Source organism: Paramisgurnus dabryanus, chromosome 22 (assembly GCF_030506205.2).
Source record: "Paramisgurnus dabryanus chromosome 22, PD_genome_1.1, whole genome shotgun sequence".
Taxonomy (NCBI): domain Eukaryota; kingdom Metazoa; phylum Chordata; class Actinopteri; order Cypriniformes; family Cobitidae; genus Paramisgurnus; species Paramisgurnus dabryanus.
The window spans coordinates 14,778,568-14,794,228 of NC_133358.1; the positions used below are offsets into that span (position 1 = coordinate 14,778,568).

The following is a 15,661-nucleotide window of genomic DNA, read 5'->3' on the forward strand; positions in this document are numbered from 1 at the left end:
CATTTAACAGCCATTGTAAAGGGCTCTTAAAAGCACCGAGGCTGATCAGAATGAGACCCTACAACCCCTTTATACATCAATCTCACTGTCCTTTCACACTGCTTTTGACTGGACTGTCTTTTAAATGACTCCATGGCTGCGAGCCAGACGCCTGGTCCGTCATTTAAACATTGTGTATCTGCCCACCTCGTGTAAATCTGCCGAATTAGGAATAAATGCCAAGGGGAATAATGAAGGAGGTCATGGAGAGGGTCTTACAAAATGCCTTGAGTGCTAGTTTAGGATTTAGCTATTGTGCCGGTTGAAGCATATTGCTGGTACGCTTTAATGGGTGAAGAAAGTCCTTTGCAGAAAGCATTCTTGGGAAATCAGAGAAAGTTGACCGGAATACTTGCAATAAAATATTCTGAATGACAAAACGACTTAAATTTGATGCACTTTATGCATCTTTGGGATTTACGGCTGAAACAAAAAGGTGAAAAACGTGGTGTTTGTTAACATGTTTTATCTTCTACAGATGGATTTCAGTGTTAACTAACAATAAGGAGGAGGCGCTTAACATGGCATTCAGAGGAGAGCAGAGCGGAGGAGATGATGGACTGGAAGATCTCACTAAAGCCATTATAGATGACGTGCTACGTATGCCGGGCAATGAAGTCTGTTGTGACTGTGGAGCTCCAGGTATGCTGTGTACATATAATTGGTTTTTGTAAGTCTCCATGTCTCGTGTTTTGCAGGGTTCAGACTTGAAATATATTTTTGGTTTGAGAGTTTCTGTAGAACCCCAGTAAAATGTCCCCATTCCTTCTGTTCTGTTATTTGTGTCAGAAGTTCCTCAAAATGGGACTCTCGTGTTTGCTTTTAACTTATTTAAATTGGCATCCTTAAGTGCAGTATTGTGGTTATAATATTTCTTAAATGGTGAAGGATCTGAAAAGACGAAATGCTATAACTTTTCCAACTTTGTTACAAATGCAGATGAAAATTTTGTTTTTCTCGCAACATAAACATTACTAGTGGCTGTCAAGCCTTCAAGCAAAAACTGCAGAAAGTTGTTTTTTTTTCATTTGGGTTTAAATGTATAAAAAGTAAGCAAAATATTTTAAGTGGATAGGCTGTTTTTAAAGGACACCTATTATGGAGTTTTTACAAGATGTAATATAAGTCTCAGGTGTGTCTTGAATGTGTCTGTGAAGTTTAATCTCAAAATACCCCACGGATCATTTATTATAACATGTCCAAAATGTAGGTCTGAGCAAAAACGCGCTGTTTTAACTCTTTCCCCACCATTGACGAGTTATCTCGTCAATCTGCAATACCGCTATTCTTATAAAACCGGAAGTATTGCCTTAGGGCAAACAGCTGTATGTCCGTGTATGTTTTAAAGATCACTCTGCATCTGATCTCTATCAAAAGTCCTTCACAAAAATTGAATTATCTCAGCTTTTTGCTCAAAATTTGGTGTTTGTGATGAAACCTACACATTTTTGAGAGGTGATAAAAACAGAACGCATGAAGGTAGGATGAAACAGAGGGTTTATTTCATATATTGTATGTTGATATATTTAAAAAGGAGCATTTTCTGGAAGGCATTAAACTTTTGTGAAAATCATGAAAAATGCTGGCGGGGAAAGAGTTAATGTCTGCACCTTTAAATGCTTATGCGCTACAACTCCTCACTTACAAACAGACAGTGAGCGCTTTCAGTTAAAATAGTTAGGATTCATACAGTGTGAGACAATAGTATCTAGTGGATAGAGTACAACTTGCTGAGGGTGAAAGTTATGGTAATGCAGGACTCTTAGGTGGGCGGTGCTTTATCAATATGACCTCACATTGATAAGAGAATCAAAACAGCATGTCTAATGAGACTGCTTTGGTTTAATGGGGATTCAAAGACAGGGGGTGGTTCATTGTATAGTGGATTTTGTGTAATAGGTGCCCTTAACGCATTTTTATGGTTTCAGAAGACATTATATGGACGTGTGTTGACACGCCTGGCCCAAAGTTAAAGGAATAGTCAATTTTCTTAAAAGAAAAATCCAGATAATTTACTCACCACCATGTCATCCAAAATGTTGATGGCTTTCTTTGTTCAGTCGAGAAGAAATTATGTTTTTTGAGGAAAACTTCCAGGATTTTTCTCATTTTAATGGACTTTAATAGAGCCCAACATTTAATACTTAACTCAACACTTAACAGTTTATTTCAACGGAGTTTCAAAGGACTCTAAACGATCCCAAATGAGGCATAAGGGTCTTATCTAGCGAAACGATTGTCATTTTTGACAAGAAAAATAAAAAATATGCTCTTTTAAACCACAACTTTTCGTCTAGATCCGGTCGTGATACGTCAGCGTGACCCCACACAATACGTCATGACGTCAAGAGGCCACAGAGGACGAACGCGAAACTCCGCCCCAGTGTTTATAAGTGTGTTGAAAGAGGACCGTTCCTACGTTGTTGTATGTCGAATGATACTAATTAATGTCTTTGTGTCAGTTTATTGTTTACAATGGTCCGCAAATGTGCGTTTTATAACACGTGACCTCCCTACGTCACTACGCATTTACGTTAGGTCACGCTGGACCGGACCTAGACGAAAAGTTGTGGTTTAAAAGAGCATTTTTTTATTTTTCTTGTCAAAAATGAAAATCGTTTCGCTAGATAAGACTCTTATGCCTCGTTTGGGATCATTTATAGTCCGTTGAAACTCCGTTAAAAAAACTGTTAAGTGTTGAGTTAAGTATTAAGTGTTGGGTTCTATTAAAGTCCATTAAAATGAGAAAAATCCTGCAATGTTTTCCTCAAAAAACATAATTTCTTCTCGACTGAACAAAGAAAGACATCAACATATTGGATGACATGGTGGTGAGTAAATTATCTGGATTTTTCTTTTAAGAAAATGGAATATTCCTTTAAAGGTATAGCGAAGGATTGTCTTTTTCCGGGTGGATCATCAAGTTTTTATGTTGTGAGATGGCTGGATCGCTGTACAAAGAGAGGTTTGGCAACCAGCAAGAATTCAATTTTCTATAGCTAATATTAAAGGGATAGTTCACTCAAAAATTAAAATACTGTCATCATTTATGCACCCTCATGTTGTTTAAACCTGTATGAGTTTCTTTATTCTGTTGGACAAAAAATAACTTTTTTTTTTTATAAATGATGGTAAGCACACAGTTAAGTCAATGAGTACTCAGCTGTGTGCTTACAATCGTTTATGGAAATATCTTATTGCCAATTTATCGTAATTTCTTAACATTTACATTAATGCATTTTGCAGACGCTTTTATCCAAACTGCATACAATCTAAACAGTTTGATATCAGTACTGTATGTTCCCTGGGGATCGACCCCATGACCTTGGCTTTGCTAACACCACAATAAGGTAGCTGTTTTTTGTCCTTTTTAACCATCTTTCTCTAGTCTCTCTCTCTCTCTCTCTCTGTTCTGTGCTCTCTCTCCCTGCTCTACATATTGTCAGCCCACAATCTGTCTCTCTTTTTTATTTCTTTATTTCCATCTCTCTCTCTCTCTCTCTCTCTCTCTCTCTGATTGCCAGCAGCATCAGTAGAGTCGAGTCAAGGGCTCTTACATCACTGTCTTATGTAAATGGATCATGCGCTGAATGCTTCAATAGGGCGGCTGCTGGGAATTATTCAGTCTTTCTCACTCGTTCATTGTTTGCACTCATTGGAAGTAGATGAGACATTGGAAAGGTCCCAGGGGCGTTTTTGCTTTTTTTTAGTCGTTTTAACACAAATAAGTCATCTGTATGAAAGCAGATTGCAGAGCGACGACTTGGGTTTATTAAACAGTGAAATGAATGTGTTTGACGCCTGCATTAAATGTGAAGAAAATACAGAGAAATAGACTCTGGGTTTTAGTGAGCGTGCAGTGGGAACTGTTGGAGAAGATGTCTGTGTATTTATCTGTCGTGCGTGTGTATACTCTTATCTTTCTCACCCTGTCACTGGTTCAGCTCCGGAGATTTCCCTGATCCTAATGGAGCTTTTCTGTTACTTGCACAGAGACGCCTGTCAGCATTACAAATACAAACATCTCATCTTCTCACACAAACACTGATCTGACAGTGTCTGCATGTTTGTGATAACATTCCCAATCCAGCTGCACGCTTGGAATAATGCTAACATGATATTTAACACCACAGGTTCAGGAACTGAAATTGAAACGCAAGTCTGATGAGGACCCCTAGTGGTGACATCATAAAAGCAAACCAATTAAATGTGTAGGATTTTCTGTAATTTGATGTTTTGTTGTCATCAGATCCAAAATGGTTGTCGACTAATCTGGGAATTCTGACGTGCATCGAGTGTTCGGGCATTCACAGGGAGATGGGTGTCCATATCTCACGAATCCAGTCCATGGAGTTGGACAAACTGGGAACCGCTGAACTCTTGGTGTGTTTGTCTGCTCAAATATTTATAATATAAAACACATTTAAGTATAAATGTTAATAAATTTGAATAATTTTTAGATAACATAATCTTTTTTTTTATTAAAGATATGTGATGAACTCACCTAAAGTTATTTTGCTTTTTCATAAAATCATTCTACATAATGTAAAGAGCATTGTGTGAAAAATAACCTTGATATCTTTAATATTGACTGAGTAAGGTCATTAATATCTTAAAATAAGATTAGATTGAGACTTTGGATTTCACAGACAGAATCGCATATGTTCGATCCCTTTTGTACATTTTGTGAAATATTATACATATTTTTCATAGTAGATTTTAAAAATATATTTTATTTCCTTTCTCCTTTTAGCTGGCCAAGAATGTGGGGAACAGTAGTTTTAATGAAATAATGGAGGGGAATCTTCCCTGCCCATCTCCTAAACCCACTCCTGCTAGTGACATGTAAGCAAATAAAATGCATAAAAGATCTATCTATTATTGATACGATCTTTTATAAAAAAAAGCATTAAATATATTCATCCTTTTATTCTCTCATATGATGTTTATAGGACTGCCCGTAAGGAGTTCATAAACGCAAAGTATGTTGATCATAAGTTCGCAAGGAAAACCTGCACTTCAGCAGCTGCCAAGATGAGTGAATTGTATGAAGCGGTCAGGTCACATGACCTGCTAGCTCTCATCCAGGTGTATGCAGAGGGGGTGGAGCTTATGGAACCACTTCCTGAATCAGGACAGGTGAGTGACGGCTTAACATTATTAATCATCTAGTATGGTTTGAGTACAAATAATAAGATGAAGAGTTACAGAGATTGCCTTTTGTGTTTGTGTAGCTTAACTGGTAGAGCATAATGCTAACAACACAAGGTCAAGGGTTCGATTCTTGATAGCCAAATGCATAAATGATAATAAAAGCCCACTGTTATTCACCTGTTTAAATATAACTGACATGGTTTACACAAACTTGTTTGTGAATCTGGAACAAAATTATTTGGAGGCACAGAGCCGGTGTATGTACACTCAAGTCCACATCAGGGGCTGTGATGAGCACAGATTTCGGGGTCTGGTGCATATCAGTCTTCTCCCAGTTTCTTCAGCAAATGATTTAAAACTGGGGCATGGGCGAGTAGCTTAATCTAAGTGGGTGCAGGCGAATCCACATCATCTCAAATTAACTCCATTTAGTTTTTATTATATAGCTTCCGTCAGACCACAATACATGGATCGTCTTAATGGATTTTGGATAGTCTTTTTATGCACTGTAGTCTATTGCAGCAGAGTCACTATCGGTAATGCCTTTTTAATGGATCATCATTAGTACATCAGGATCACATAAATCTGTTGACTGCTTGTCCTCATGTCCCATAGATTTCTAATGATGCATAATAAAAGACAGTATGAAACAGCATTTGCAATAAATTCAACTTGTGTTGTACAGCATGCTTTTGTGCTAAACAGAATAGTCAGCATGTAATAATTATTTAGGATTCAAGTTGATATGTTGGTATGAAGGTGATGTTATTTTTTAAACTGCCCACATGCATTGGGCAAAATTTTGCATGAAAATGCACCACACTGTAAAATTACAAACCGCATTGGTGAACACTGTTATAGGCTATTGGAAGATGAAAGCATTTATGTTTTCTCACTATTGGACATCAGCTGAAACAGCTTTGTCTTTGTCGTTAAACCTCACCATTGGTTAAATTTGATATACACATTCAGACGCACTTACCCCTGGAAGTGTACCCAAAGTGTTACCGCAGTGACGCAGCGCGAGTTCCCTCGAAAGAGAACTGTAACAATGTATCTTAAAAGGTAACATGATGTAACCTTGCTCTCACTTGAAATGTGTCCCCACATTTAGTCCTTGAATTTGAGGGTATTGGACCTGGAAAGTCCTTGTACAGGGTTCCCATGGGTCCTTGAAATCCTTGAAAGTTTGTGAATCTGGGGTAAAATATTAAAGGCCCTGGGAAGTTTTTGAAAATATACATACATAGAGACAGGTCATTGAAAGTGCTTGAATCTATTTTATGCAAGAAGATTTCTGAAAAAAAAAACATCCATATTATTTTCTGTGTAGTGTAGGATAATATCATAACATTTCTAGCCTTTTTAAGCACACGTGCTAAACTGTTTGCTTTAAATGCTTATATCTTTTGTATGTGAATGTTGATTCATACCAAAAAGCTTTTTTGCTTAAGTTGTGTTTGAAATGAAAACGTCTCGGGTAACACATGTACAGTAACTGTTGTTCCCTGAGAAGGGAAGCATACGCTGTGTCTCCCTTGCCATAATTCCTGCATCCCTGTAACGCCGTCTTTGGCAATATTTCAGATAGCGATATACTTCCTGGCTCTCGCGTCACCCTGTCTTTGTCGTTAAGCTTCACCATTGGTTGAATTTGATATACACATTCAGACGCACTTACCCCTGGAGGCGTCCCCAAAGTGTCACTGCAGTGACGCAGCGCAAGTTCCCTCGAAAGGGAATTGTAACAATGTATCTTAAAAGGTAACACAATGTAACCTTGCTCTCACTTGAAATGTGTCCCCACATTTAGTCCTTGAATTTGAGGGTATTGGACCTGGAAAGTCCTTGAAAGGTCCTTGAATTTGAAGTTAACTAAGGTGTGGGAACCTTGGATGTAGGACGTCCACATTTATTCATATTATCCATATTCATATTATGAACTACCTACCGTTTTAACGGTCAATGAGTGGATACTTCATCTAATTCAGTACCTACTGTCACAAAATGCAATTTCAGATGCAGGGTATCAGTAGATGTCAATCTATGTAATTGAATATCTGTATCAGCACAAAAAGTTTGTATTGGTACGTACCTACTTTATAATTTTTATCAGTGTTTGTGTCCGATTGATCCCATGACCTTGCCTTTGCTATGCTTTATCAGTTGAGCTACAAAAACATTTGAGTTAAGACAGAAGATGCTGTGTTAATAAATACATTCAATTTCTCTAAAAATTTCTGTTGTCGCCCCCTATAGGAAGCAGGTGAGACAGCACTGCACTACGCCGTGAGGACAGCCAACCACACTTCACTGCACCTGGTCGATTTTCTTGTCCAGAACAGGTAAACATATAACAAAACGTTGTCCTGGAAGTATCATGAAAATCTTCAGTTTTCTTGTGGTTGTTTTTGGATGAAAGTTGGTGCATATACATTTGTATGCCGTAAGAGTGTGAGTACTTTTAAAAGGGTTATTTTGCAAATAATGGTGTAATTTAGATTCAGCTTTAGCTCAGTTTCCTCTTTGCGGTGTGGATTAAAGCTTACATAACAGCGTTAGAAGTTTAGATCAGGCCAGAACTATACTTGGACAACTTCCTAGTAAATAATAATTATTTGATTTCCCTGAAAAGTGGAACAGGAAAACAGCACCATCAATCTATTTTAGCCAGGTTTGGCTTAAAAGAGAAATGTCAGCAGATGGGAAACAGTGATGAAGTAACATCCTTCCCAGAATAATCGTTTTTTTTGTGTGTTGCTGCTTTTGAACCTTTAGAGCTGGGGTCCTCGTTGCTTTGAACAGCATACCTCTCCGTGCACATCAAATAGTAGAAACCTATACATATCAGTCATTTAAACAAACTGCATATTTTAGTGGTCTTATACCTCCGCTCTGTGTCCCATATAGGGGTGGCACGGTACATGCAAAAACATCCAAACCATTCGGTTCACTTGTCTTGGTTCGGAGCGTGTGTGTGTCGCACGGTTCGACGCATGCGTAATGTAGCCACTTGCCCGTATGTTACCTGTATGGGTCCTGTCCCAAATGGCACACTCCGGACTTGTGGACCTCCACACTTTGATGACATAATGTAGTGCAGACTTTAGGGACCCTATGCACACTGGAGTCGTATTTTGGGACAGACTCGGGCGTCACGCCGGAAATAGGAAGAGAAGTTACCCATCAGTGTGAACTCCTCCCTTCCGTCGTCTGATTGGTCTGATTGCTCTTTCGCAAGGACTTCTGGGTTGGTAAAGTGCGCGAAGCCTGCTGCAGTGCAGGCTCCGCCGATGACCGCATCAAGGGTGCAAAGGGGGCGCTGATGAGCACACTTTTGAGCATAAAAATGACAGATGGGACACCCTACGGACTCATAGACTTTGCGAGCACACGCCATTTAAGGCCACAAGACCGAAAGTCCACATGAAGTGCACCATTTGCGACAGGGCTGTACTTTCATCTGGCTCCACAGCGCGAGCGTCCACTGACTGCGCGCGCACCTCGTCCGTTTGGGGAGGTGTTTATACTCGACGCACAGACTGGGTGCCAGCATGATGAGATGTAATGCTCGGCCATATTCGCCTGGAACTTGTGCTTCTTGGGTTGCGAAGCCACACACAAAGTTACAAATTTGACGTGCACACCGCCAAACGAAATGGGGTCTCGCGTACTCGACACGCATGGGTGTGCCTCATGAGCCTTGAAAAGTGAAGCCTCTGGCTCTTTGATCGCCCCCTGGTGGTTGGCTGCAGTACAAGTCATAAACCCCGCCCTCTCCATTCAAACGAATGGGACTCTGCTCTACATAAAAAAAATATTTACACTTCCAATAAAAGTTTCCGAAAAATGGTTTTGGTCCTTTTAAGTAGTTTTTATCACGCTGGTATATGTTCAAGTCTTCATTATTGTGGTAAGTTTCATTTTAGCATGTAATTTGATGCTTTAGAAACGGGGCGTGACGTTATGATTGGCGTGGTTGAATTGGTCGCGAGGGCGTTTGGGCGGAAGTTTGATACCACGGCTCCGCCTCTGGCTCCAGGGACGATTCCTTCTGCGCATGCCTTGGCTCCAAACTGACGTTTTTACGTAACATGGCGGCGACCGTGGTCGGACATTTTTGGCTTCAATTCATTACAATGGTGGGAGCCGAAGTCGCGTCGTCCATCTTTTTTTTACAGTCTATGGACACGCATTACATCATACCTTCATTTGTTCTCTTTTTTTCACCTCTCAAATATGTGTAGGTTTCTTCAAAAACACCAAATTTTGAGCAAAAAGCTGAGATAATTCCATTTTTGTGAAGGACTTTTGATAGAGTGATCTTTAAAACATACAAGTTCTTTCTCTTTCACGTGAGACGCTACTTCCGGGTTGTATAAGTTGCGGACAGCTGGAAATTGGCAGGGAAGCGTTTTCTCCTAATTGACGGGCGGGGAAAGAGTTAATATCATTTATAGCCGAACAAACCCTTTAATATGTACCTATCCGTTTATTTACATTTTATTTTGAAAGTATCTCATCCTATTCGAATATTAAAACTATCTGTTTTCCAAGCATTTACATTTATGCATTTGGCAAATGCTTTTATCCAAAGCAACTTGCAGTGCATTCAGGTTATGCAGTGCATTTTATCAATGTGTGTGTTTTCTGGGAATCAAACCCAAAACCTTTAACATGCTGCCACTAATTTTGCATAAAATTAAATCTGTGGGTAGCAACAGAACTGCAGAATAAACCTTATGGTGAATTTGTTCAATGTGAGCATGAATCTGGGTCGGTGCTATGAGGTTTTACATACAGAATTGGGATTCACTACTGTAGATGTGTAGCCGTTCTCGCTGATTCCCACTAGGTGAACAGAATGAGGTCGAGCGCTCTTTCCCCAGCACGTTGTTTGCTCACTGCCAACCTAAATTAATGTGGATCACGAAAGTTAGAAAGTAAAAATCTTGTTAGTGTCACAGTGTTAGCGTTTTGAATAAATGTGCTATTAAAGAAGGTGTGTCTTGGGATAGTACAGAGCATTAATATGAATCATTTTAATATGTATTTTTGTCTTCAGTGGAAATCTGGATAAACAAACAGAGAGAGGGAACACAGCGCTGCATTACTGCTGTTTGTATGAGAAACATGAATGTCTGAAACTGCTGCTGAGGGGCAAACCAGCTACTGATATCAGTGAGTCTCTCAAAACACATATAGATGAACAGACTATAGACTATATTGTTCATGTTAGCTAATGCATTTACTAATGTTAAAACTACCTTATTGTAAAGTGTTACCAATATATTTATCTAGCATGAACTTCTTGCATCTTACTTAAGATTGGTTTGTGAAGACTTGGCCTGCATCACTTTTACAAGTTTTCCCACAAACATAACATTGTGCTTCACGCAGATATTAATATAGTCTGACTCGTGTCTGATGCCCTTACTGTGCATTTCAGCCAATCAGAATGGAGAGACAGCGCTGGATTTGGCAAGGATGATGAAGATCACCCAATCTGAGGAAGCAGTGAGTAATTTCTGGTTAATATGAACCTGTGGAGGTTAACGGATACTTAAAAAAGAAGTAATCTGACTCATATTTGTGTGATTGTTTGCTTCAGCTTGCACAGGCTGCTGCAGGAAAGTTTAATCTGAAAGTCCATGTGGAATACGAATGGAATCTCAGACTGGAGGAACTTGACGAAAGCGACGATGACCTGGATTACAAAGTGAGGCGTTACCCACACTCACATTTTTATATTTTTTTCCCATAACACGTGATTCACAGAAATGCTTTTTTATTCTTATTCCCAGCCGAGTCCCATTAAGAAGGACCGCTCTCCTCGGCCGCAGAGCTTCTGTCACTCGTCCAGTCTCTCTCCTCATGACAAGCTCTCTCTGCCTAGTTTCGTTAGTCACCGTGACAAGCAACGTCTCTCGTACACTGCGCTGACCAATCAGATGTATAGTGTGTCCACCGACTGCCCCTCCTCCCCTGTCTCTGATGCTCCGCCTCTTCCCCCAAGGAATGCAGGCAAAGGTAACCCAGAAACCCAAAACTCTCAGAGCCAGTCACGTGTCTTTTACCACACTTTTTAATGTCAAACAAATTCAATAGGTTATAATAATTTAGGTAAATCATTACAGTATAAGCCTACTCAGTGGGTCTAAGTAGAAAATGTTTACATCACTTACCTTGCATAGTTTGGTTTACTATTTAAGACTTAATTGGTTTATGGTTTCTCATGATTTGACTTTCAAATGATTTTCTGGTTATATGCAAATGTAAATGACATCCATCTTTATCACTTTGTTTTTCTTTCAATCTTTTCTCTCTTCTCTTCTATGCAGCTCCTCCTTTGGCTTTTCTTGGTTCTCATTCACACTATGCTACTCTGGCTAGCACTCGACAATACATCAGTGATTATCTGCTACTTTATTTGCATAAACTCCTCCCATTTGCTTTATGACCTCATTCTGTGACTTTCTTTGTGTCGAGTACATGCCTGGGTCATATTTTACCATAAAATAAATGTTTACATTATATTAAATAGTTTTACTGCCATTAAAAAATTAAGTCCATTTTCTTAAAAAAAATCCAGATAATTTACTCACCACCATGTCATCCAAAATGTTCATGTCTTTCTTTTTTCAGTTGAAAATAATTTTAAGGAAAAAATTACAGGATTTTTCTCATTTTAATGGACCCCAACACTTAACAGTTTTAATGCAGTTTACAATTGCAGTTTCAAAAGACTCTAAACTATCTCAAAAGAGGCATAAGGGTCTTATCTACCAAAACGATTGTCATTTTGCACTTTTAAACCACAACTTCTCGTCTTTCTCCGGTCGTGTGATGCGCCAGCGCGACCTCACGTAATACGTCATCACGTCAAGAGGTCACGGATGACGTATGCGAAACTACGCCCCAGTGTTTACAAGTGTGGAGAAAGAGGACCGTTCTGACGTTGTTTTATGAGGAATGATACAAATTTATGTCTTTGTGTCAGTTTATTGTTTAAAATTGCCTGTAAATGTGCGTTCCATACATGTAACACGTGACCTTTCGATGTCATTACGCAATTACGTGAGGGCACGCTGGCTCGTCACACAGCCGGAGGAAGAAGAGAAGTTGTGGTTTAAAAGTGCATATTTTTATGCCAAAAATGACAATCATTTTGCTAGATAAGACCCTTATGCCTCATTTGGGATCGTTTAGAGTCCTTTGAAACTGCAATTTTAAACTGCATTAAAACTGTTACATGTTGGGGTCCATTAAAGTCCATTAAAATGAGAAAAATCCTGGAATGTTTTCCTAAAACAACATAATTTCTTCTTAACTGAACAAAGAAAGACATCAACATATTGTATTATGTTTTGGGTTTTTGTTGACAGCTATGCACTTTTTTTTCTTTTTATTTCCAATTACTTTCTACAAATATTATGTGTAAATTTAATCTTTGGCATGTTATTTGTGAGGTTAATGCTTAATCTCTTAACACTTCACCGCTACATTGTGGTCACTAACACAGCTAAAATGCTTAATTTTCACTCGATTTATGAATTTTGGTATGCAAGCTGTGATTTCTACTGCTACATTTCTTCTATGTAGTAAATAAATAGTTGACTAGTTGGGCAAGAGTTCAGGCTGGGGTATACTTTGTTTTTCTGTTTTATGTTGTGCATGTGTTATGTTTTAAATTGTCAATTTAATAATAAGTAAAGTTTGCACAGACATGTAAATGTGTGCATGCATTACGTTGAAGTCATCCTTATGGGAATAAGCTACAGTAGTGGATTGTATTTTAAAGGGCTGCAATGCTCAGTCATGTGCAATAAAGGGCATAAAAACAAAGCATACCCTAGGTTTTACTACTAACAAAGTATGATGGTTGCTTTGCTTGATAACAACTTGTTGCATTTTGTTTTTTCTTACACTCTTAGAAAAAAAGGTACATAACTGTACAAAAGTTGTCACTGGGGGGGTGGTACTTCTTCAAAAAGTACACTTTTGTACCTAAATTGTACCTAAATGGTACATATTATAACCTTTTAAAAACGTTTTACTTTTTTTGAGAGTGTAGCATCACAACACAAACCTTTCCTTGTTTACTCTGACTGAGCTTTTCGTTGGCTGTTCTTCTTACAATGCTGTCCTCCTACTGGTCAAAGCGAATGTGTTTGAAATGTACAACACATAATTGATACACTCTTTCATTTTCTCTTTCCTTAAATTGTAAATTGTCTTTGTCATTCCTTTCATGTGGTTCCCTCTATACCCCACTTTTTTCTTTTCTTTATTTCTTTTCAGTTTTCCTTCTTCATCCTCCACTCCATGTTAAACAAACATTAACCATACTTCCCTATGACATCATTGCACGTCGTTGTTTGTGTTTGTTCTCCCTCCAGCCACTCCCTCGAATTCGACACCCTCCACCCTCGCCCCTTCCTCGCAGACCCCCAATTGTGGCAGCTCCACCCTGTCTAAGAAGAGACCCCCACCCCCTCCCCCTGGACACAAACGCACATTGTCTGACCCCCCCACCTCGCTCTCATACACCGTGCCCTGTAAAGGTGGGCTACTGTACCTGAAGTACCACCAGTTTATTTTGTTTTTCGTTTAAAGCACCTGTTTTTCATTAAACTACAGTTTCTGTTTTATAGATTCAACTTTATTCAATCAAATCAATGAGATGTGGCATAATTTGATATTATTTTAGTTTAGTTTAATTTAAGCTGGTTTTGGAGGAAATCTCAATTCAAATGATTTTAAAGGACATTATGATAAGCAGTGATGGTCTTTGCATGAACTTAAATAGCAGTTCTTAGCTTAACAATAACACAAGATCGTGGAGTATTTAAATATTACAAAACCTTTGGCATCACATTCATTCCCTGTTGTCATTATATGTTACACATTATAATATTTTTATGATATTGAGAGGACAATGTTGTCAATGAAACGCTCAGCCTAATGATCTCATTCTGACATCTGCATTAAGCATTAACCCTAACCTACCCCAGTGATGTGCATGATGCTTAATATGTTTGGGCATGGCAGAATACTGTTATCGGGTCCCATTTCAATGTTGGTTATTTAAAAAAAAATAAGCAAAAGAGCTCTTGTAAGCCATTATTGTGCATGGCCTATTTCTGATGTGTTAGCCCTGTAATATCACAGCCTAATTTAAAAATTAATAATAAGATATATTTTCAGAAATAAGGTAATTTGGTAGGATGCTTAGATATTTGGTATAATGTAATACTCTCTGACAATCCAATCTATTTAGGAAGCGATTCAACACCGCCACCTGTCAACAAGATGTCTCCTGCATCAAACAGATTTGAGGGAATCCCACATCAGCAAAGGTAAAGCATCTTCCCATCACAAGCACATAAAAATAAACCAAAACGTCTAATTCGATTACATGTATGCATTCGGAAAAAAGTTTTATCCAAAACGACTTACAGTGCTTTCAACATACATTTTTATTTTTGGGAATTGAGCCCAAGACCTTTGTGTAGTTCACGCAATGCTCTACCAATTGTACGTTTTATGAAGCATATGGGAGTTATATTTAGAAGTGCAAGTGCATTAATGAAAGGTCACCAAAATCAGACTGCAATTTTATATTTGTGACCCTGGACCACAAAACCACTCATAAGTAGCACAGGTTTATCTGTAGCAATAACCAAAAATTGATATGGGTCAAAATTGTCATTTTTTATGTCAAAAATCGTATTCCATTGTAAATTTCTTACAGTAAATAAATATATTTAAAAAAAAATGTATTAATCATTAGTAATATGTGTTGCTAAGGACTGCATTTGGACAACTTTAAAGGTGATTTTCTTAATATTTAGATATTTCATATTTATTCCTGAATTTGTATCTCGGCCAAATATTGTCCTATCCTAACAAACCATACATCATTGAAAAATAATTGATCCTTATGACTGGTTTTGTGGTCCAGGGTCACATTCGGTATTTCATTTTTCATGTCAATATATCCAACAATGTATGAAATTTGAAAATGCAAAATGGTTTCCGACATGTGATGCTGTCAGATGCTGATTTGAAACATATGTTGTTTATTTTAATTCTAGTCTTAACACCAATAAACCCACACTTGGACCACGGGTTCTTCCCAAACTACCTCAGAAGGGTAAGTGACACACTTTCTACATGCGAACATTACATTTATCAGTTCTTCCAGAAAAACGCAGGTTTTTTTTTTTGTGATTTTTGAGGGCAAAAATCCTTGATCTTGTGGCACGTTTTCTTATATGCAGGATATTTATGCAATTTTATGCGATAAAATTGCGGGAACTTGCAAAAACTGTTTGCATCTTTTCAGTGATGTTCACGTCACATAATCACGTCTTTTCATAACGTTCCCATGGCAACAGGGGACATGACTGCGCTTGTGTGAAGTAAATGCAACATTTTTCAGCTTTCTGCTAAGATATATGTGATT

At 38.3% G+C, this 15,661-nt stretch overlaps 1 protein-coding gene across 8 annotated transcripts in view; it reads left to right on the forward strand.

Moving 5' to 3' along the window:
* The window catches only part of asap1b (ArfGAP with SH3 domain, ankyrin repeat and PH domain 1b), a 79,640-nt gene that overhangs the window by 61,042 nt on the left and 2,937 nt on the right, over positions 1–15,661 (forward strand). For 3 of the 8 annotated variants that reach the window (XM_065294874.2, XM_065294875.2, XM_065294881.2), the window contains 12 exons: positions 518–681; positions 4,289–4,422; positions 4,793–4,884; positions 4,992–5,178; positions 7,453–7,538; positions 10,259–10,374; positions 10,643–10,710; positions 10,805–10,912; positions 10,998–11,223; positions 13,593–13,757; positions 14,474–14,552; positions 15,291–15,349. In XM_065294874.2, coding sequence (XP_065150946.1) covers positions 518–681; positions 4,289–4,422; positions 4,793–4,884; positions 4,992–5,178; positions 7,453–7,538; positions 10,259–10,374; positions 10,643–10,710; positions 10,805–10,912; positions 10,998–11,223; positions 13,593–13,757; positions 14,474–14,552; positions 15,291–15,349 — 1,484 coding nt within the window. Of the gene's footprint in view, positions 1–517; positions 682–4,288; positions 4,423–4,792; positions 4,885–4,991; positions 5,179–7,452; positions 7,539–10,258; positions 10,375–10,642; positions 10,711–10,804; positions 10,913–10,997; positions 11,224–11,534; positions 11,604–13,592; positions 13,758–14,473; positions 14,553–15,290; positions 15,350–15,661 lie in introns of all 8 variants that reach the window. The other 5 variants (XM_065294877.2, XM_065294878.2, XM_065294879.2 and 2 more) reach the window with 3 other exon arrangements.